The sequence below is a fragment of the Meleagris gallopavo genome, chromosome 12 (assembly GCF_000146605.3).
Source record: "Meleagris gallopavo isolate NT-WF06-2002-E0010 breed Aviagen turkey brand Nicholas breeding stock chromosome 12, Turkey_5.1, whole genome shotgun sequence".
Classification (NCBI taxonomy): domain Eukaryota; kingdom Metazoa; phylum Chordata; class Aves; order Galliformes; family Phasianidae; genus Meleagris; species Meleagris gallopavo.
In genome coordinates this window covers 9,897,012-9,920,525 of record NC_015022.2, presented here as the reverse complement: position 1 = coordinate 9,920,525, position 23,514 = coordinate 9,897,012, and the positions used below count along the sequence as shown (strand labels likewise).

Sequence of the window (23,514 nt, the reverse complement as noted above, 5' to 3'; positions counted from 1 at the left end):
CGAGCCCTGCGGCCGCTGCCGCAGCCGGAGGGAGCTGTGCAAGCTGCGGCGCGTCAAGAAGCGGCTGACGGGCGGCGCAGCCCTCTATCTGCTCTTCATGACGGGGGAGCTCGTAGGTGAGTCGGGCGGCCTCGGTTTTACGCGTTTGCGGAGGGAGCCGTTTGCAGGTCGGAGCGATTAGCGATAAGCCCCGGGGGGAGCGGGAGCGAAGTCCAGCCGTGCTTTCCGTGCGAGGAAAGAAAGGGGAACTTGCAGGTTCCTTACCTGAAGCTCATCGCTTCCCCGGCGATGGCACAAAGTGGGCATTTTGTTGGCTCGCAGCTTTGTATTGCTCCTGTTCTATAAGTTTCTGAGGTGTGATCGGCAAGGGAGGACTGTGTGCTGTCACACGGGCATGCATGGAGGATGGGTAATTTCATCTCCAGTGTTTTTTAATTATTGCCATAAAGTCTTGCTGTGTTTGCAAGGACAGCAGGCAAATAGTTTCCAAAGGTGACGCTGACATAACGACAAAACCAATATTGGGATTTATCTTTAGCAGTCAGATCCAGCAAGGCACTCTGGTTTTTGCACCCAAGAAGACAAACTGCCCAACAGTGCAGTGCAGAGTGCTCTCTTCACAACTTCCTGATGTTCCACGGTGCTCTGGACCAGTGCATGCTCCAACCAAACATAAAGCATATGATCAGAGTTAGAACAAGCAGCGTTTTAACACTTCACAATGTTAAGTTCCTTGGTTAAATCACGTCCTTTGTGGGTTTTGGTTGTTAGTACTTGGAAAAGATCTGCTGGTTTTACCTAGAAGAATGAGTCTGCTTCTTAAGTTCAACTTTTATTACTCTCTCATAAAGGCATGCTGTCATTTGCTAATAAGGTTAAGTAGAACCTGTGCATAATAGCGCAGTCTGTACAAAACACGACTGTATTTAGTGGCTACAGTGACAGGGCTTAACATAAAATTTAAAGTTGGAAGTCCTCTGGATGTGTAACTAAACTGTTAAATGTTATGCCTTTGCCATTATCTACCCGTTTTTACGAGGCGTACTATTTATCTTTGATCACTTATCAATGCAATGTTAGTGCACTGGTACCATCTGGTTTTGGATGTGCCCATGATGTTCAGTGTAAGCACTTGAGGCTGCTCAGCCACCTGCAGAATGCTGAAACTCCTTCACTTTGGCTGGTTTGAAGCAGCAGGGAGCAATGCGCAGTGCCTGCACGTGGATGCACTGCACCCATCAGTCATTAGACAGGCTGTTAACTTGAGCCCAGACTTTTTAGCAGCAGACAATGATTGACAACTAATTTCATTTAAATTGCTCACATTTTAACACACAGGTACAAATAGTAGAAAATTTAGTGAATTTAGTGGCTGTAATTCACCAGCCAAAAAAACAGAAGCAAATAACTTTAAAGGAAAGATGCCTCAGGTATTGTACCACAGAATGATACCGTTTGTTCCACATTCATAGAACAAAATAAAAAGCTCTAGGAGAAATGGTCATTTTTTTTCAGAGAGAAAGCAGATAACTGACTGCATCTGCACCCTAGTTTTGTTTGGGCCTTGTTTCAGGAATGTGGGTTAAGAGAAAACAGTGGCTTTGTCTCTCAGCACCTCGCTTTCACTGTGCGGTTAGTCATTAGTAACACTGCCACAATGCATCAGCTCATCACAGATCAGCACTCTGCTTCAGGCTTGCAGGGATCAGGTTGAATGCCTTCGTTTGCCCTCTGGCTCTTTTTTCTCTGGCTGAGATTTTGGCGCAGCATGAACTCAGGTAAATTTGATGAGGGATTAATGTTAGTGTAGTGTTGCTTCTCAGCTTTGGACATCATTTGTGGTAAGCATGACTTCATTTAATTGTTCTCATATTGGCATTCTGATACACACTGAATTTAGTCCATTCGAAGGGCACGGTGCTGAGTAATGTTCCTGAGCTGTTGGCAGCTTGATGCTGAAGTCACAGAGACTGTGTTTTCACACTGTTGTAGATATCTCCATATCTAGTGCCTGGTCAGCTCCAGAAATAATAGGTATTGAGAGGTTTCTCAATACAACTGTTTCTCCCTTACAACCAGGACTTCTGCAGGCTCAGGTCAGAGTGACTGATTCCTCCTTATGAAGCATTGCTGCTGTAGTGTGTGGACTCATCATTCTCAGGTTCCTGTATGCGGTTACCAGTACTGGTGCAGTATTTGGGCGCTGCGGCAGACAGCGCTGAGGCCCAGACCCATGAAATATTCAGGCATCCAACTTCCAGAGAGAACAAGTAGGACTTGGGTATCTGTGCACTTTTGTGGGTCTTATCGTGAATACCCTGTCATAGGGCAGGCAGTCAGCAGCAGAGTAAGTGAAGAAGCAGCCTGCAAGCCCTAGGTCAGCACACTACCTGCTCAATGTATTTCACTCTGACCGAGGGTTGAGTTCTGACCCATTTGGTTTGAAATTTTGGTACTTTTTGGACAAACTTACAGCCAAAGCATTTGGGAGACTTTGGCTGTGTGGGACATTAACAGACCTCTTCCTGTTATCTTTGCCATATTTGAATTTCTGCAGGAAAGGCAGAAGAGCCTGTCAGACAATTAGTTTATTTGGTAGAAAACTTTCTGCTGTCTGGTACCAGTATCAAGATGAAGGAAATTGCGTTCCAGCAGCTGCTTTGTGAAATCTCAATTGGCATGTTTTTTTCCAATTACTGCCAAGCTCATGAATCCAGCCCACATCAGTGTTGGTTGCTTCATTTGATGAACAGTCACTGTAAAAGTCAGATCATTTTGTGGGAACCGTTTTGCATGAAGAAATGGAAAACAGTGCAAATCCAGTCACCTTTCTTGACAGCTTTTTGATGCATTCAGTTATGTTCAGAGATTTCTAATTGATCATTCACAAGGAGGACTGCTGTCCTTCACAGATTGGTGAAAACAGTGGCTTCTATTCATAAAAGCCGTAGATGTCTGTTTTCCTGTTTTCTCCCCCTCAAGTTGTTGATTGTGTTTCAGCAGCCCCTGGGCAGTGCTTCACCAAACAATGAACCAATATAGTTGGAAACAGAGAGTCTTCAAATTCAGAATTTCATTCATCTCAGTGATATTTTCTCAATCCAAATTCTCCATTAAGACTACTTTTAATATCTGAATTCTCTGTTCATGTAGTCTCTGAAGAGACTAGATGAAATGGAGTTGGCTTATCTTGGGCTGAAGCACTTCTGAATTTCATGCTCATGGATTAACATACGTACTGTAAATGATCATATACAGAAAGCATTGAAGTGAATGTCCTTAGACATAAATTGTTTTCTTCTGTGCTGACAATAAAACAGGCTGAGTTGCACATTCCTAGGGCGTGTCTTCTGAAATTATGTGAGAAAGCAAATTATCTTTGAGCTGTGATGGCCTGTGAAGAATTTCAAACTCTAAAAAATTTCATTCTGAGACTTAGAGACATCTAAATAAAGGGGCTGGGGGACAGGAACAGGTGGAACAGAGTGCAGTCAGTAGTTACAGGCAGAACAATTCCTGTTCAGCCCTGCTGTTTGTGTGTGGCTAAGAAGAAGGGCGTAATTCTGCAGGTGGGCACTCACAGATAGATGGATGCACACATGTTTTTCACTGATCTTGAAAGCAGTCAGCCTGCTGTGAATTTCCCTTCGCTCTTTCCCCATGGTCAGCCTCTTCACTAAGAGGCTTTTAATTGTGTACAAAGATACCTGTACTCGAGATATGTTGGCTGGAGCCTCAAGCCTGCCAAATGGCATGCCAGCTGCGTGCTCCGCTTGCTAGAATCTACAGTTTGAATGATATCAAGGTAAAATGAGAAATGAAATAATAGCTGTGCTGACACTGAAGATGTAGTCTTTTCTGAGAAAATGGGGTTATCTTCATGCAGATGGAAGACGACACTGCCTGTCCTTGACTCCCCATTTGGATAAGGGTTGCCTGAGAGTGAGGTGCTTTGTTTAAATCTCTCTCAGCCATCTGCCTTCTGGTAGCATTTAGCAGTCGAATCGGAACAAAGATATTGACCTTCGATCTGATGTTGTATGTCTCCGTACAGCTCATAATTATGAAAAAAATATGGTAATAAATAAGAAAGGAAAATGCTGTGAAAGTTATTGTCGGCAATATACATCAGCAGAATTTATACATCTCTGCCAGGACAGGGAATGATGAAGGTTAAAAGATAATGCAGTCAAAATAAGAAGAGGGTGGGGTTAATTACTGCCATCAAGTTACTGGATTTCTGTCCTTGTTCCATTATGTGAAAATATTTAACAACTGTAGTTCAAATAAAAAGCATCAGCCAATTAAAGATATGCAGTAACATACACAGAAAAAATACTAAACTAGTTTGCAAATGTTATCAAGCAAGAAGTCTCAGAATAACAGGACTAACTCCTTTCTGTGCTACTCTCATGGAAAGCATGCTTCATTGCATTTCTAACTATGGTAGCCTTAAATTATAGCATGGCATGTTGATTATAATGGCAAAAAAATAGTTCTGCTCAGTGATAAGTGGTACTCTCACTCTCATGCACTTAGTGCAGTGTTCTGAAAATAAGTAGCTGAAAGTTGTGCTATGAGGATAGGATCCAGAATCACTGATCTCTCTTGACTGTTCCAACTTTGTTTTCAGGTGGATATGTTGCTAACAGTCTAGCAATTATGACAGATGCACTGCACATGTTAACTGACCTTAGTGGTATTATTTTGACCCTACTTGCTCTCTGGCTGTCTGCAAAGTCTCCTACAAAGAGGTTCACTTTCGGATTTCATCGCCTAGGTATGTAGATACCAGCTTTTGCTAGTATTTTAAGCAATAATGCTAAAAATATGTAATTCTAGAAGAAGAGATAACTGGAAAGATATCAGTAACAAACCTAAAAATAACTTCAGGTTTAACAGTTTGTTGTGTATCCACTACATGGGATGTATTGCCACAGGGGAATAAATCATTTGATCAGAACAGTACAAATGCTACATCTGGAAACAAAGTCCTATGAGACGTGATTAATGAATAATCCTGAGCTAACTCCCAGAAGTAAAAAGTTCTACAGAGTGCAGAATCAGAGAGCTCTGCAAGAAGTCTCATAAATCACTATTCTTCTTGCACAAAGAAGAAATCAAGATGTCCTTTCATGTCCAGTACAGAAAGTTACTTAACTTGTGCCCATTTTGGGTATTTCTAGAAAGAAACATCAGCAGAAATATGTACTAAATGTTGGAAGGGTAATTTCAGACTCATTACTTCACATTTGGAAGCATACTGATGATAAAGGGTGCTTTCACATGGTTGCCATCTGTACTGGATATTAATTACTTAATTTACAGTATACAGGTGAAGGTCTTGACTTGTGGGCACTTTCCCAGAAGTTTGAATGTATGCTGCATGAAATAGACCATTTTGGATGTTATGGCTTGCTACCTCTATGCTTTCCATATGGTATTTTTTCAAGGAATTTCAAACTCTCATGCTGCCATTACTTTTAATTCTTATGATGGCTGCCAGAACAGCAGTAGAATTCAACAGCTCCATCACTCCTAGTCATTTGTCATCAGTTAGTCACTAATGCATGAATGCATAACTGTATACCAGCAAAGATCTTTGGGCTTTAGCAAGAAAGCATTAACAGTGCCAGCATTTCCCATTACAAACTTTCCTTTCAAGAAGTTTTAATTTTGTGATGAGAGTTCCCTCCAATACTGAAACCTGACCTTGCAGGTATGCCCCTGGCATTTGTTCATGCTTTCCACAAGGATGTTTGCTAGCATGTAGACATACCTTAACCTCATTTAAAAATAGTTTGAGCAGTTTATGTATTTGTAACTCTTCAAAAATCAAATAGTACAAAGAAAGAACATGACATAGCCCTATAACAGAAATGGTTCTTAAGGAAAAAAAAAAAGTTTTATCATATATTACTCAGTTTTATAAATTTTCACTAACTAATTCAGGATCTCCATAGCACTCTGCAAACAGGAATCCCTTTGGATTTCTGCCACCTTACTTTAAAAACAAACCAGCAAAAAAATCCCCAACTTTTTTCTTCATTTTATTGCCAAAAAAAGTACCAACCAGATTGATCCAGTGGTGGCCCGTATCTATATCACCCATCATTTTTTCCCTGGGTAATAGAGGGAGTGACTTCTCACTCCTGCAGCAATTCCTCCTCTTTATCTGCTGTCCAGTGACAGGAGGTTGTCAGACACCAGCTGAGGTTGCCCAGACCAGTCATGGAATCTCGCTTGCTGGAAATGCTCCCAACCCAACAGCCCGGAGCAGCCTGCTCTTCTTGGTCCTGTTTTGGGAAGGGCACTCGACTAGACCAGAGGCCCCTTTCTACTCATCCATTCTGTGTTAGCAGCGACAGCATAGTGATCTGTGTAGGAAGAAAAGGACTAGAGCCTGGGAGGGTGGGAAGAGAGCTTCTGTGGCTGCAGTGAGGAAGGAGAGATTGATAAGGATTCTGCAAGAAACCCTCAAAACATTGATCTGGGCCCTGTGAATGCTGATGATGGGATGGTTGAAAAATGACAGTACACACGTGGTTTTTTGAGAAGCTTATTTGCCTGATTTTAGGCACCCTCTCTGAACATTGTGGCCTGAGCACACAGTTTCACACATCACTGAACACTGGCAGTAGAACAGTGCTGAGTTTGGGCTACATGTTTGCTGTAATACATTTTTCCAAATATCATGTACAGTAAGAAGCTTGTCAGCAAAATGTGATCTCATCAGTAGCCTGCATATCATGAGATGTTAAAGCATGACAGAATGTTAAAAATAGGGTACGGATAGAGCATCTGTCACAGAAAAAAAAACTTGCATCTGCTTAAAGCTGGGAGTATGCACTAGAACTGCCTCATAACCAGTCTGCTTTGCATTGCATTTTAAGGTAATCTGGACATGCACTAAGCACTAAAATGCGCCAGTAAATAGTTTTCCAGTGCTCCTTTTCACTTTTGTTTGCAGAATCATGAATTGTCACACGAGTACCCATAAATGCTGCTTTGTAAAGACAGCAGGCCTCTTGGTTGCCTATTCAAATTCCAACAGAAAGCTCTGCTTTTTGTTTTTTGAATATATAATATGTATGCTCCATCTTTAGTTTCTTCCATTTTCTGTGGTGAAAGGGAAGCTGACAGATCCAGCAATGAGCTAGAGAAGTCAAGATGAAAAAAATGAAAATTGCAGTCTTGTCTGAAAAGAATTATATTCTTTAAGCCAAAAATAGCTCTTTCACCAAGTGGAGATACCTCCTTCTCAGAAAGACACTGAGCAGATCTAAACACAGATAGGGAACTTGGCATCTTTCCACTGCTGCAGAGACAGCGTCAGTACTGACATATCCATCAGACCATTGATACAGTGCATACTTCATTTCACAAGTGAAAGACCTTAGCACAAATCTATAATGTCAACATGATAATGACTCTGTAAAAGCTACTGCAAAGAACACACTGGCTTCCACTGCAGAAAATCTGCTTTTAGGTTGTAAAACTACAGTATGTTATTTCTCTGTTAAATACCAGCGTACTACAGATTAACAAATTCAACCAACAACAACAAACGTTCTGCAAACTGAAGAAATGCCTTAAATACATAAATAATGGCTGTTGTCCTGAATAATCTGCCTGCTTTGTAAAGAAAGCTTCCACTTGTGTGGATGTTTCTAGGATTCCACATTGTTCTGAAATCAGGGATTATGATAGTTGCCTTTCAAGGCCTCGTTATTGCCTGGTAATGCTGGTGCTCATCCAGGCACTGACGCACTGCTGAGCAGCTGACTGCATTGGTGTGAGTTTCTTCTCCCACAGTGATGTCACCAATTTGGTCGATGGATCAAATCATTCTGATGCTGTGAAACACATGTTCAGTATTGTAATCATGCCTTTATTTGATGAAAAAAGTTCTTCAATCAATATTCTTTCTGCTATGGGCTGACTAATAGCTGATTCCTGGGGAATGCATAAGGGCAAAATGTATGGGACCAGAGGGGAGAACAACAGTTAGAATTCACTGCAAAGAAATTCCAACCCTGATCTTTAACTTCACAGAGGAACGTTAAGAGATCCATCTGATCAGTGACAGTGAACACAAAAGGATGTGTGTCATCTGTAAATCTAGCTTAATACTGTGGTTCTATGATTAATCTTATTTGTGGATGTTACTTATGGTTTACTTGCTGTTCATTAGTACTGTCAGACACGTGAAGATCTGTCCATAGTACAAATAGGAAATAGAAGTAGACCTGAGACTCACTTTTATGATGTTTTTTCCTTTCTGTTTGCAGAAGTATTGTCAGCCATCATTAGTGTGTTGCTGGTCTATATCCTTATGGCATTCCTGTTGTATGAAGCTGTTCAGAGAACAATCCACATGGACTATGAAATAAATGGCGATATCATGCTGATCACAGCAGCTGTTGGTGTTGCAGTTAACTTAATGTAAGATCTCCCTTTCTCTCCATTGACACTCAAATATATTTTGAATAAGCTGTTAATTCATTAATAGCCTGTAACTTTGTCATGGGATGTCATTTTGCTGGACCTCTTCCTCCTCATAAAACAAGACAGGAAATGATACCTCTTTTTGTTTTGTTCTCAATTAAAGAAATTAAACATGAATCACAAAAAACACCCACCCAACTCTCAAGCCTGTTTCTTGGAGCATTTTTCTTTTTCCAATTTCAGAATGGGTTTTTTGCTGAATCAATCTGGACACCTTCATTCCCACTCCCACCCTCACTCCCATGTACCTCAGTCAAACTCTCCCAGCACAGCTCGCAGCAGTGGCCATGGACACAGCAGCCTTGCAGTGAGAGCAGCATTTGTGCACGCCCTTGGGGACCTGGTACAAAGCATTGGTGTGCTTGTAGCTGCGTACATCATACGTTTCAAGGTAAGGAATGGCTAATCTTTGAGGCAAGGTTGTTTCAACTGTAGTTACTGCATTAAAATGGACTTATTTTTCTAAGCAATGAAAATGGTATACTTTATGTTCTATTATAAGCTTCATATAGTCATGCAAAATAAACAGAGACTGTTATGTATTATGTAATTATTCAAAGAAATATTCACAGAAGTTGTAGTTCTAAGTAACTATTTCTGAGTTACGTTTTTATAAATAAATTTACTTTCATGTATCTTTTTAACACTTTGGACCTTCCTTTCCAGCCAGAATACAAGATTGCTGATCCTATTTGTACATACGTGTTTTCCATACTGGTGGTTTTCACAACAGTCCGAATTCTGTGTGATACAGGAGTTATAATTTTGGAAGGTAAGATCCTCACAGTGTGCAGTGTTTCATGTGTTTCAAGGCCAGGCTGGATGTGGCTCTGGGCAGCCTGGTCTGGTGGTTGGCTACCCTGCACATAGCAGGGGGTTGAAACTATATGATCATTGTGGTCCTTTTCAACCCAGGCCTTCTGTGATTCTATATGTCAAATGAACCACTGGCACTTTGACATCACAACCACCATCTCCAGCAACGTGGGCTGTGTCTGGAATTTGTTGATCTTGCTTTAGGATTTCAGTTCTTGCTGGCTCATCTAAGTTGCAGCAGTCTTCAAGAGTCTTTGACCTTTACCAGAATGACACAGGTCTTAGCACTGCTCACAGTTTACCATCATGAGACAGTAGAAGTAAAATTTATAAAGCTTTCAGCTAAAATAAGTAGATGTCTGCCCGGTCTCAGCTACACACTTTGTGTAATTACTTTAAAGTTAACGTGAACACACATAAAAGGAGGAGACAGATTCATAGTATTGCTTGCATGTCAGACAAGACTGGAAGTAAAAACGAATATGAAAAGGAAGAAAAAAAGCAGCAGAACACACATAAGCTTAACTTTTGACCTCTTGTGGTGACTTAAAGGGAAGAATGCCAGCAATATTCTTTGCATTATTGTAACTAACCTGCCCATGTTACTGCTTAATCCAATACTTTCTTGTAGGGATGAGAAAAAAAATCCTTGTTTTTACCTGCACCATCCCCTCTGTTTCATATGAATTATTGCAGAAGTCAGCAATCAAAAAATTCAAAATCTTCAATGCAAAATGCTTTTGTCATTTAGGAAAAGAAAAAAAAAATGGAATTTCACTGTGAAGACGAAAAATGGTAAAATACACTTAAATTTCATTTAGCTCCAAGGCAACAGCTGAGATTGAGCTGAATAGATAAAGCAAACTAATGGGGTATTGAATTCCAGATGTTTTAGTTGTACCTGTTTGCATCCCAGCTGTTATAAAGATGTCTGAATTAATGATGTTATTACAGTGATGAAAGGTGGTCTTAGTGAGTGTCACAGAGCTTTTCCAACTAGTACTCAGGAGCTCCAGAGAATGGACTTGCAAGAAATATATATATAAAACAATATTTTGAAAGTTGTCATGATATTTGATTTGAAAGACTACAGATTTTGCGGGAGACAGTCAGTTTTATCTTCTGTTTGGTATCACAGGAGTTCCGAGGCATTTAAACGTGGATCGTATTAAAGAAGACTTGATGAAAATTGAAGATGTTTATTCTATAGAAGATCTAAATGTTTGGTCTCTCACTGCAGGAAAAACAACTGCCATAGTCCACTTGCAATTAGGTAAGCTGCTATATGACAGTTTTAGATTCAGTCCAGCCAGGGGTGAGGCAGATGACAAAACTCAAACCACTTTCTCTCTTATCTTTATATTCTTACGTACTCACATCCAGGAAATAGCATTCTGGGAAAAAAAAATCTATTGTTTATGATTTTGTACAGTGAGATACAGAAACTTAACCCACGAGGACAAGGCCTAAATGAAAGGCAAAGAAAGAAAATACATTTATGCTGAGACATACTGATCCAGTAGATAATTTTTTTTTTTCCCCCCTATTTGATGGGGTTAAGTACTTCTCTTCAGAAATTCCCTAATGGAAGGATCTGATCTGTGGAAAGTTAAACATGTTGCCAAAACATGCTGATAGTGATATATTGATATTTCTATATTGATAGAAAGAAAGCTTTCTCCATACCCCTATTTAACAGAGACAGTTTTATCTAGATACGGTTCCAGATAAAAGATAAAGATGTGTATATAGTGTCTCACAGCCACAGAACAATAGAAAATTAATGAGGGAGTTTGAATAAAGACATCCGAGTTGGTAAGACCATGTGGTAAATACAAAGACAGTTGGATTGTCAGTTTTATTAAGGATTGAATATTATGAAAATTATGAAATCTTTTCCTGGTTTTTCTAGTTCCTGGTAGCTCATCTAAATGGGAGGAAGTTCAGTTCAAGGCCAGACAACTGCTGTTGAACACGTTTGGAATGTACAAGTGTTCTGTCCAGCTTCAGAGTTACAAACAGGAAACAAGCAAAACCTGCACAAGTTGTCAGAGTTCCAGTGCCTAATCTCATGTGTTTTGGGAACTGCTGCCTTATTCTTTATCTTGTAGTCAAAGACTGAGAGCAATAAATTCAAAGTGAATGGTAATAATTAATATGTGGATTTGTACCATTTAACATGCAGCAGGGAGAACTGGTGCTGCAAGAAGTGCAGTGGTTGCCCTACAGAACATGTATTTCATTCTCTCCCTCGTGCTGGTTTATTAAATTTATTACGGTTTTGAGACAAAGTTGTTTTCAGATTGTTTACGAACTGCAACATGGTTCTGCAGATACCTCACCAATTACATTTAGAAATTGTCTTTTGTGTACCACAGAAGTACCTGCACTCCAAACGGAGCATCGAGTATTCAGTATTTCAATTAACATTTGTAATATTATTGATCATGCCAGGGTTCCATACATTATGATCTCCAAATTCATCAGACAGTATTTTTACAATACTAATTTTCATACAGTATTTTAAATTACAATGCATGCAGTGCTAGCTGAATTCTTTTCTAAACTGTCTTGCTGGAGATTTTGCAAAACACAGGATTTACCATAACCAGACCAGAAACTTAGCTTTAATCTGGATGTTCACAGATCCAAACAGAAAGATCCTTGCCCAAACCTCTGTTGTTAAACTGGAGACCCAGCACTGGACTCAAAGTGTTCTCAGTGATTGGTTATCTGTAATGTATTTTAGAATAGGGTTTATACTTTAGAAGGAGGTTATTTATTTTACAAATTTTTGAGTTGTAAGATGAAATTTATTAATAATTTTGAATGTCTAAACCAGCATTTGATTCACATTAGAAGGCCAGTTAATTAGCATGCATTCTAATTATAATTAATACATGTGCTGTAACTGAACATTTTCCATGATTGCTTTGTTGAAAAAAAATAAAATGATAGGAACTATGCTCGACATGAAGGTACTCTCAAATCCAATCTACAAATGTGCAAAATACTTAAATGTACTAAAAGGCAAGGGAGGAGCAGCAGTTTTAGATGTAGTGTTCCCTCACTCTTGGATCTCTGACCTATTCATCTTTGCTGTGAGAACAGGATGGCAGTATTCTCACAGGACAGCCAGTACCACAGCACTACTGAGCTCTATGAATAAGATGAAATCCAAGCAAGCTCAGTGACCTCACGCACACTGGACAATGCTATCACAGCAACCTACAGAGGCAGAAAGGTGGTTTCTTATTTATTGAGAATCAAAGCAATTTGAAAAGACTTTTTTCATCCTGATGCTTCAAAGTCCACTAAACTGAATTACTTTGCCTCATAGCTTAATCCCTGTAATTTGAATGTATGCAGGACAATAAAATAAGCCTTCTACCTGCTGCCAATCTACCATACATCCAGGCTCATGTTTTATACCTGTTGCTGACATTACTAGCATTGAAGCCAAGGGCAACAAGAATGACCTGCAGTGTTCAATACATGGAGAGAACTTTGAGTATTTTTTGTTTATTCTGCACTTTGGTCTTCACGCAAAGCTTCAGCTGACGTCGAAAGTATTTCTGTATGTGGAACAGAAAGGAAAGTTTTGGACCAGTAATGGATACGGTGATACTCAGTTGTGAATACATAAGCTATTGTCTCGAAACTTGATAGGGTTTCACATATTCATCAGGGTGATTTATATCTACAACTGGTAGCAACAGTCTTGGCTTGTTTTCTCTTTTGAATAAGATAGGGACCTCATGATAAATTTGCAGAGGTGAAAACTCACAACATAGTATTAATAACACCGGACTATGTTTGTATTTGTTCTGGCAAGAAATGGGAACACTTGAGTATAGCTTGGAAGTACATACAACTCAGACACAAAGGAACACTATACTTGGAAAGTTAATGCTTCAATACAAACATTACCACTGATTAAGCCATATCAGAGTTAATGAAAAACGTGCATCCCGTTCTTAGAACTTCCCTAAAAACAAGCAAACACCTCCCACCACAACAGGTATTTTGCACATACTAATACTCAACAGGTTTTAATTAACTTGGGATTTACAGTTGATGTAATTAGAAGTTGAAGTATGGTAGACATGTAATGTATTTGGAGTTTTTTTATTGTAATGATTTACTATACTTTTGTTTAATTGAAGAAAAAGCAGAAATGTGTTGCTTTATTGTGGGTTTTATTAAATCAATTATTAAACTTCACACTGTGTCTTAAAATATTTATTTGCATTGAGATCTCTTGCCGCCTTCTTTGATTCTTACAGCAGTTCTTTTTCAGAGTGCCTATGAACACTCAAGCTTAACTCAGCTTGGTAACACTGCTTAGAATGAGCTATGGCTCCCTCTTCAGTAGAAAAACTTAAGTTTTCTTGTTTCCCATGCAGTAACAGAACTTCAGAAAATATGAGCTGACAAATTATGGTGAAGGAACAGTTATACAGCAACTGCAAGGCATTCCTGACCTTCAATCACGCTTGAAGGCCCTTGTTATCACAGCCTGCACACTAACTGGAAAGACTTCAGAGAAAAAACAACAATATGAAATCTGAATCTAGGAGACAAGAATCAATGAGGCTACTCGGGAGATTCTCATAACGTAGATTGCCTATTTTAAAGCCTAACTAAACTCACATGGATAGTTACATCTACGTGGTCCACCTCTAATTTGTTTTCTTGGTCAAAAGGGCAAAAGTTGTCTGGCACTGCTGCATTTCACATGAGAGCCCAACACTGAATTCATTACTAATCAACATCAAAAGGAATACACTTAATTTGCAATTCCCCTAGTGATGGAAGAGCACACAACAGAACTATAAATCTAATCAAGTAAGAGTAATTAGTATACTTCTGTGGAACAGAAAAGTATGCAGAAAATAACATTACTTTGCAATGTAGCTGCTGGGAATGTATGGTTAAATACGCATTAACATCTGTACTCTAAGAAGCGTGAGGTGTCGATGAAAGAAGTCAAGTTATCTTTACGGATATTGAAGGGTCATTTTGAGTACCACCTTAGAGAAGCATAGCATTATTAGGAATAAGAATCAGGTCTGGTGCCTCTCTAACCAGCTCTGCAGCACATCTGGTTTATTTCCTCTCACCCTCACAAGATCATTTACATGTTACGTGCTTCTATATGTCTCTATCTCCACAGGAAACCCCTCTGTAGGAAATAAGAACATGTTTACTTTTTATGATTAGTCTATCCAATAGATGCCTAAGACCAGAGGCTTCCACAGCAAGCTTCTCTGCTTTCCAGAGCTATGCCAGATTGCTATAGGTGACCAAACAGCTAAAAATCTGTGAGAATTGTGCCACCTATTGCAATCAATATAGAAGAAATTCATCCTGAGCTGTGATTTTCACACATCCTATCTTGAACCACAGATACAACTTTAATGACAACTGTAACATGATAGAAAGCACAGCAATGACAGCAGAGCAGCAAGGTCCTAGGCTGCAGCAAGTGAGGATTTGCTCAAATGCAACAGCCACAAAAAATAAAGGAAAAAAAAAATCTGCTTACCTCCAGAAAGCATCAGGTAGGCAAGAAACTCCAGCAAAATCCCCTTGCCTCTGCTGCCAGCCCTTAAATGAGGTCTGGGAAGGGGTGGATCCTGACTGCACCCCTTCCAGTCACTCAGATACATTGCATTGCATTGCAAGCACCTGAGCTCCCCTGGGTGCCCCTGCCTTCCCACCAGGTGCTCAATCACTGATTCAAGCTGCTCTCCAACTACTCGTGAAAGCCAATAAGCAGGCTGCAAGCCCTCGCATCCCACTATTATATCCTGAACTATTCTTACCCTAAAAAGAAATTAATGGAAACTCATTTGCTTTCTTTGCTTAATCCTGATTTTCTTTTCTAAATTGTGTTGGCATTTAAACCTTTCAATACTGACCACATTTCCTTCTATACCAGCAGAATTACTATGTACATTGTCATACCTGAACCTGGTCTTCAAAATCCAAAATGGTATTGTCACTTTTCTCACTGGTTGCTCCAAGCACATCCTATTGTCCCGGGTTAGCACACCTAGCTCAAGCTTACGTTACGCTGCCTCTAAGTCACTTTGCTTTTCTCACTCCGTTTTTTTGCAATACTCTGCTTTCTCCACAGCTTCACTTATGTCCAGTCAGCACCCTGTGTATGTGCAGCTTGTGTGGGTGAGGTTTATGGGTGCAAAACATCCAAAAACAACTACAAGGCCTCCTTTCTTCCATTCTGTTCATGTACGTGCTCACCTGAAGTCCAGTTCCTCTTTGCTCTCTGTATGATCTGTCTTCTAGCCTCCAAATTGCAAACTGATACGGAAGAGCTACTCTGAAGCTTCTTGATTTCCTTTGTACACAAAAACCAAAGTCCTCCCCATCCGTCCTATCTCCCTAAATCCACCTCCATCTTCTCCTCCTTCCTCTTTGAAGAGGACATACTGGATGCTAAATGCTGCTGTGCTTTGGGAACCCCCCTTCTCTCTGCTCTTCTCATCCCATTTCCATGGAAGGCTCCAGGAAGGATGATGTGTGTCCTTTCCATCTGTGAAGTACCTGACGGCTTTAGAAGCTGGTAAAATAAACGCCGCTCCTTTCCTTTTAGTGCCATCCAGATAGCATGGCATTCTGCTCTTAGAATGCAGGGACACCTGCTTTCTGTGCTTACAGCTGCAAAATAAAGACAACTCAAAACAATTGTATTACTCCTTTACCTTTTCCTAGACTGCTTTTTTCTCAATATCATTTTTTCCTTTGAACACTGCCAGTGCTAAGTGCACAAGGCAACCGTTCAGTTAAAGCTGTGAAGCATGCACACCTTTTGCAGCAACCATTTCTGTTGAAATAATGAGCCATTTTGTAAACACAAGCACATTCTTGTCCATATGTCAGCTTTCTAATTTCCTTACTGTGATACCTGCTGGAAAAATAAGTTTCAGGGATGTGAGCCTCCAAAACACAGGGGTATGTGAAGCCAAGTGAGGCTACCTGTCCAGAGGATGTTCCACACTCTGGGCAGTACTGATACGTGCAGGGATTTTGGTGCAGCAGAATAATTGATGTGAGGAGCCAAGCAGCAACATTCTCTTTTGGCTCATGTGCATGGAGAGATCCCAACTCCCTTGCTTTTCCTATAACACACACAGAACTTAGTTAATAAGTCCTCAAGGGAATTGATGAGGTGCAAATAAAAAGATACTTGATAATAGTAAATGGCCTTTTAAATTCAAAGCGCGTTTTTGAGGAAAAATACCATAATGAAACATTTTCACAGCTGAGATTTTGGTGAATATTTGAACCTGGAATACAGGTACTCGTTATTTTCATAGATTCCATGTGGTCTTCTCTCCCAGCCCACGACAAGAACATGTCTGACATCGAACAGCACAGGCAGGTATTCGAGGCCTTTCTCCGGCTCACCAGGAGATGGTGCCCTGCCCGCAGCCACCAGGAAGGAGTGCTGTTTAATGGGATGTCACTCGATCAGGGGAGTAATAAGGAAAAGCATAAGCAAAATGCTGATTTGCTGATTGATTACTGGGGAAGATTAAAGATACTTCTTTAAAGTTCTATACAAATAATACCCAAAGGGTACAGAGAATTGCCTTCCTGCAGTTCCAGGTGTGCAATAGAACTTTTCTATGACTGGAAATTGACTGTGGGTAAGGTTATCAAATGCAATTAGAACAAAGTAGATTCATTAATGTAAACAACACTACTTATCATGCAAGCCATCGTTTTCTACAGAGTGCTGAATTAATGTTACCTTAACAACTCTTTTAAAAGTTTTATTATTAAAATAAATGGTCTGATGACACTTTGAAGCAAAGCTGTACACAAAGTAGTAATTTTTCTTCAAATTAGGGAAAAACAGAGGTAAATACGAAGAACTACTTGCAGTGCTTACACTGCTACAATTGCTACTGTTGTTTAATCTAGCCCAAAAGGCTTCACACAGAGGCGGAACAATGCAGAACCACATCTTCCTTCCTGTAAAGTCTTCTTTCATTTCTTCAATCTATTAAGCAATTCTGTATTTTCCAAGCTTCTGCAGAGAACACAACATCAATCAGGAACTGAAGCTGCCCAACTGGTTGCACAGACTGGTTTCTTAGTGCTTTGATAATTGTTTAAATTTAACTTTGATGGAACAAATTATGATAGTCTTAAGGCATCCTTGCTGCTTGGACTTGCCACGGAGCAAAGGTCAAGGCATTTCATAGAAAATATAACAGCAAGCAACTCCTTGCATATCAAATGTTAAAGGGTGCATACAAGGGTACCTACAAAAAGCTGTAAACAAAGACAGGTTTTAGATACATTCACTTGTTGATAGCCATACAATGTATCTTACTATATTAGATCAGTGAGCTGTCTTTGTAAGTGAGCAGTGACACCTGAATGTCACTGTTTCTCTCTCAGAATTATTACACTTGAGATTTCTCTGAAGGAAGGGGAGAAGTTGTACCTCTCCTAGAAGGAAGTTCCTCTACCTCTTACAGAATTAGCTAGAAAGAAGCAGCTCACAGAGCAAGGGTCACACACCAAGATGAGATCTTACTGCTTGGCCCATCGACTGCCATGGCTCAGTGGGGAGCCATTCATACTGCAGTGACTTTCTTTAAAGTAGTTCATACTTCGTTGGTGATACAAGGTGTGTTTGTGTACAAAAGGGTGTTGGCAACTAAAATCCAAACAAAACAGATAAAACTGAGCTCCATACTGCAACCCGAACACTTTGAACTCCTTTACATCACCATGCAGCCAACCATGGAACACACCAACATTTCTGGATCAATAAAGAGTATATAAGATAATAATGAAGAGAAGTGTTGCCCATGTGTCTGTTCTCTGTTGGGTTCCATGCATCCTTTCATCTGTTTAGTGAAGAATAAAAAAAAAAACGAAAAAAGATAAAGAAGCTCCCTTAGCTCGTAATTTCAATAACTGATTACACATTGCTTCAACAAAATGCTAATCTAGCTGCAGTATCAGAATACCCTTGTGCTTTAGTATTTCTTACAGAGGAGCATATATTATGTCAGTGCCAAAGAAACAACTGTGAAGAACAGACTGAGGAGTCAAACTTTTCTTCCATAAATACATCTATAAATTAGGGGGGAATTTGCTTTTTTGAAGTGCTGCCCCATAAGGGCGTATTCTCCTTGTTCTTTACATGTATCAAGAAGTGATACACTCAGCACCTAGCTCAAACAGAAATATCCACACACCACCCTGCTTTGCATACAACAAAAGCTTCCTCTTTGAACTAACGAACCCAAAGGAACATGAGACATGCCCAATTCTTAAATGTTCTTCTTTTAAGAAGGCAATTTAATGAGCAGACACTTACTTTCATATATACACGACCACTACAAGATCTGTGGTAATAATTCCACGTCTCTCTGACATCCTTAACTTCAAACTAACTGTGTTACTACTACTTTGCAGAACATGTTATTGTACCATGAAAATTATGGCTCAGAGCTTGGCAATGAGGCACTGAACAGAACTGCAAGTCATTATGACCAGGATTTTGGTAAATACTTCTGCTTCTGGGAGTAAGGTGGATCTGGCAGTCTTTAAGCCAAATGTCTGATTCTGACTAACTGTGTTTCATTCAGTGCATTTCACAAGAGGAAAAACAAATGCAGTAAAGGCAGCATAAAGCTAACACTTCACCAGACACAGAACTGAGGTTTCGCTCAAGTTCTACCTGACTCTTCTAAAAATCCGCAGCATGACTTGAAAAGGACAAAAAACATTCCAGGCTTTACTGAATTGTACAAGGTCTTCCTACAAGTGAGAGAGATGCATCATTACATGAAACATGAACAGCTTCGATATGAAAAAAGGAAGGCTGTTTTTATGTAGTCAGGCAGTGATTCACAACAAGCATGTGACTTTGCTTTTCTTTGGCTGTTTGATACTATTTTCCTGTAACTAGCAGAGATTACAAGTAATGTATTTTCAGCCCTTATTTCCTTGTTTGTGCTGCAGCAGCATCAAGTCTGGTACGGGATGGCATTTACTTACTGCAAATACACTTTAAATAAAATAATAATGATATTAAAAAAAAACAAAAAAACACAACAAGCGACCAGGAATGAAAGAACCTTGCTGAAGATGAAAGCTTAAACACATTATTTATAATTAATAGGTTTTCAAACTGATGTGGTTTTCTGACCTCTCAGCTGATCTGTTTGCATCTGTAGGTGCCCCATTTGCTCTCTACACATCACATCATGTAATAAATGTATTTAAACAAACTGCACTGTATTGACCCTACATAAAATCTGCAAATAAAAATCCACACATTATAAAATGTTGAAATGGAAATACAAGGAACTCCAGCTTTTCAGAAATGCAGGCCATTAATCCACATAATAATCCAGTGGGACAAGGCAGGTGCTCATTGCACCTCACCCCGTGCATCAGCCCTTTCAGAAGGCAAAGTTCAACTCTGGACAATGAACCACACAAGCACTTAGTTTCTGGTAGCCTACCTCTGGCCTATCAGAAAAGACACATAGCAACTGCCATACGACGCAGGGAAATGGCAGGAAGTGGTTTGAAGCTGTATCTGTGAAGTGGGACAGCCGGCAGCACTGCCTTGTGACCGCATCACTTCTCAGATGTTCCTTAGGCAACACTCTGATCCCCACAGTCTATTTTTGGTGCTATTGACATTTCGTCCTGAGTCTGTAGATGCTCAGTTTGACACCATCTGGTATTATCAGTGTCTGTACAGAGCTTCCATTCACTACAGCAGAGAATACCACTTTTAATAATAAAATAAACTAATAAATAAAAGAGAAATTGCTGTTATAGTCTCATATTTAAAAGCCCCTGCTTCAGCAACACTTGGAGGAAGAAGTCAGCAAAGCCATCCAGAGTCTGTCTGAATGAATTTGAACTTAAAGAACTAACATCTCCCAAATTCTTAAAAAAAAAACAGAAAAGAAAACAAAAAGAAAGCAAGCTGTTTCACAATCCTTGACTGGACTGCCAGTACCATGTTCTACAAGGCTACAGGAATCCAGATGATTCACAGTATTTAGGAATAAGAAACTGCCTGACCACTTCAAGTTTGGAGTCACAGAACATCAGCAAGTTACTTTGCCATTTTCTTGTCAGGAGAGATCAGTCAGATTTTGCTGTATTAGTAAACAGAATGTAAATAAGTTAGACCAAGGTGCTCTGATGTATTTGTTTTGGTAGGTGCAACAAAGGGAAGCAGCAAGAAGAAAGAGAAAGGAGTTTCACACAGAAGGCTTTGTAAGAACTGGGCTGCTGCCTCCAGCCAGGCCAGGCCAACACCAGCTGCTGCGCAACATGGCTGCCACCTCATGTGGAACCATGAGGCACACAAGGCACACGAGGCACACGAGGCACACGAGGCACACGAGGCACACAAGACACACGAGGCGGGGGTCACAGTAACACATATTACAGGACGTAGCTCCTGTGGCACAGATCTCTGCCAGGCATGGAGCAAAGGGCAAGGGGACAGAGGGAGACCGTGCATTGGTCCCACAACACACGATTTAGATTAGATGTTGGGGAAATTTTTCACTGAGAGGGTGGTGAGGCCCGGGCAGGGACTGCCCAGAGCTGTGGGTGTCCCATCTCTGGAGGTGCCCAAGGCCAGGCTCAGCCCTAGGCAGCTGAGCTGGGAGGCACACAGCCCATGGCAGAGATTGGAGTTGTACAATCTTGAAGTCCCTTCCAACCCAAGCCATTTTATGATTATGTGATAATGTTATCTGAAAATAACAGATTATTAAACCAGAATCCTTTGATCCTTAGACCAAGGTACAGCATGGGTAGGGCTTATACAGCCTCCATGAAGTGCCCTGCAGAAGTGTCTGATCTTTGAACCGGGTGAGGCCTATTGGTGCCTATTCACATTGGCCTTCCTCTGAAGAGTTTATTTGGTTGTGATGGCTGGTTTACGAGGGGAAAATGCTTTCAGCAAATAATCTACCTGCTCTCTATTCAAATCAGCACCTGAAAGTAAACAACTGCTGAGTACAGTTGCAACTCCCACAGTCCATTTCCTCAGTAACGCTTTTTCATTTCCATTCCTGTTTGACTTTTAGGTTGTGTTATCTCATGGTGCTGCTTGTGTGATAGAGATGTGCTGTACACTGAAGACTTCGGACAATGAATTAAAACTGCTTTGAGTAGTGCAGCCACGTTTGTTTAATCTGAAAGCTTTTTTGGGAAACATCCAACACCAGCTACTGCCCAGAATCAGTGAATCGTCTCCATCACTCGTGTTTGTTCTCTACAGCTAGTGCTGGAGGCAACAGCCCTCTGTTCTGAGACAGATAACAGCTGGAGAATGAACAATTTCCTTTAATGATTGCACCAGGCCCCTCTGTTACCACCACTTACTACAGAAACCACATGCACCAATGAAGTAGCTAGGTAGTAAAATACAGCAAGAACCATAGAGCATCAGTCAGAGAAATGCTGACATGGGCTACCACATGCAAAGAAAACCAAACAAGGAACTCAGCACTTGGATCCTGCAGATCTCATATCATTGTGGGTAAGGCCTTTAAGTACTACTATAATAACAAAGATTTGTAGTTAAAACAAAAGTGCACAGCAAAAGTAATATAAAGTTATTAGGTTTTTTTTTATTATTGTCAAGCTTCACCTTCCTTTTTGAAAGCAAAAAAAGCATTCAATTTAAGAGTGTTTGAAATTTTGCTCAAAGATCTCGTGAACTTACAGAAGCTCATATGTAAAATGATGGTCCTTACATCCAGGCTACCAAGCCTGTTCCATGTCATGGCTTCTTTGAGGATATATATATTCACTTGTGCATCAGATAAGCTGGAGAAAGGGGAGATGCTAAAAGGAGGTTGTCAAATACGTTTCATCCTTCTCAGGCCCTAACTCTCTCATTAACTCAGAAAAAAAAAGTAAAAATGTCAGTGATAGGCTGGGACAGAATAAGTGAAATTCAGATCAGGAATTTAAAAAGGATGTCTAAAATAAAAAGGAAAAGTTATAGAAGCGTGAAAGAGCTGGCACTTCATAAAGGCTGATTCAGATCCCAGAGCAGACACCAGCACTCAGGTTCTGCTGTGTGTTACTGCTTTATGAAAGCAGGTATTTTTAATATTTGTTATAAGTTTCTCCTGATTGTTTGAACTCGTGGACTTATTCTTTTATTTACAAAGTTACATCAAACTTCCACTTTCAGGGGGAATATTTTTTCAGTTTGCATGTAGACTGCAGAGAGCAACTTTATATTCTTCTAGAAAACTCTTTTAAAAAGGGCTGTAATAACTATCGGCCAGCTGCAGCTAGAAAAGCGTAGCCGTATTTCAAATGGCTTTTAATCCATAATCCATAATAAAAAAATCTAACAAGCCAGTGAATATTATAATGAAACTTTGTAATTCATGTGTAAGTTGGAAAAGTACTAGAGAGAATGAGTGAAGATAGTGATTGTTTAAAACTTCAAAGCCTAAAAGACAGGAAAGTAGAAGACTGAACAAGGAAAGAATGGAGAGAAGAAAGAAAGAAGTCTATTTCAACAGCCTCTAAATTGCACAAGGAACAAAAAGCCTTGGGTTTGTGCTACATGGGACATGGAAGTCCTACCATTCTCACGAAACTCAGCTCATAAAATTCAGTGGATTAAATCCTTACTGTCTTAACTCTGATTCTTGTAGAACAAGGAAATAGTTTGTATATTGTTTTATAGACATATGTTGAGCAGTTCTGGAGGGTGGATACAGTAATTGGCCATGGTGTACCTTACTTAGAGCGACCTCATTGGTGCAGGAGACAGAACATTCTCAAGGACAGCCTGAGAACTCAGAAAGCTGTCCCAAGAACTTGAGCATTCCTCATCATCTTTTTGAGGTGCAGAAAGATATTTCTTACATTATGGAAAAACAACAACAACAAAACACTGAAAACCAGCTAACAAAACAGAACACTGGATTACCTTTGCTATTTTGCCTGAGGATAAAATGGGAAGCGACAACCTGTGAATGATGGTAGGCACACTGCCTGATGCACTACTGGCAGACACCACTGAGAACTGGTTAAGTACAAAAAGTTATGTACAAATGACACACATCTATTTCCCTGATGTTGTTAGATACTCAGGTCAAAAGAAACAATGGTATTCAAAGACCATACCAGTGA

The 23,514-nt window shown here is 40.0% G+C and overlaps 1 protein-coding gene across 2 annotated transcripts; it reads left to right on the top strand.

Annotated features, from left to right (window-relative positions):
• Nucleotides 1-6: 6 nt before the first annotated feature.
• On the top strand, nt 7-13,548 carry SLC30A4 (solute carrier family 30 member 4). Of its 2 annotated transcripts, XM_003209483.3 has the most exons (7): nt 7-116; nt 4,634-4,780; nt 8,292-8,445; nt 8,692-8,899; nt 9,175-9,280; nt 10,463-10,597; nt 11,237-13,548. In XM_003209483.3, exons 1-7 carry the CDS (start codon nt 98-100, stop codon nt 11,389-11,391), a joined length of 924 nt encoding a protein of 307 aa, XP_003209531.3. In that variant the 5' UTR covers nt 7-97; the 3' UTR covers nt 11,392-13,548. The 2 variants fall into 2 exon arrangements, with proteins under 2 accessions (XP_003209531.3, XP_031411169.1); XM_031555309.1 differs by lacking the exon at nt 4,634-4,780 and having other exon boundaries at nt 11-116.
• The last annotated feature ends 9,966 nt before the right edge of the window (nt 13,549-23,514 follow it).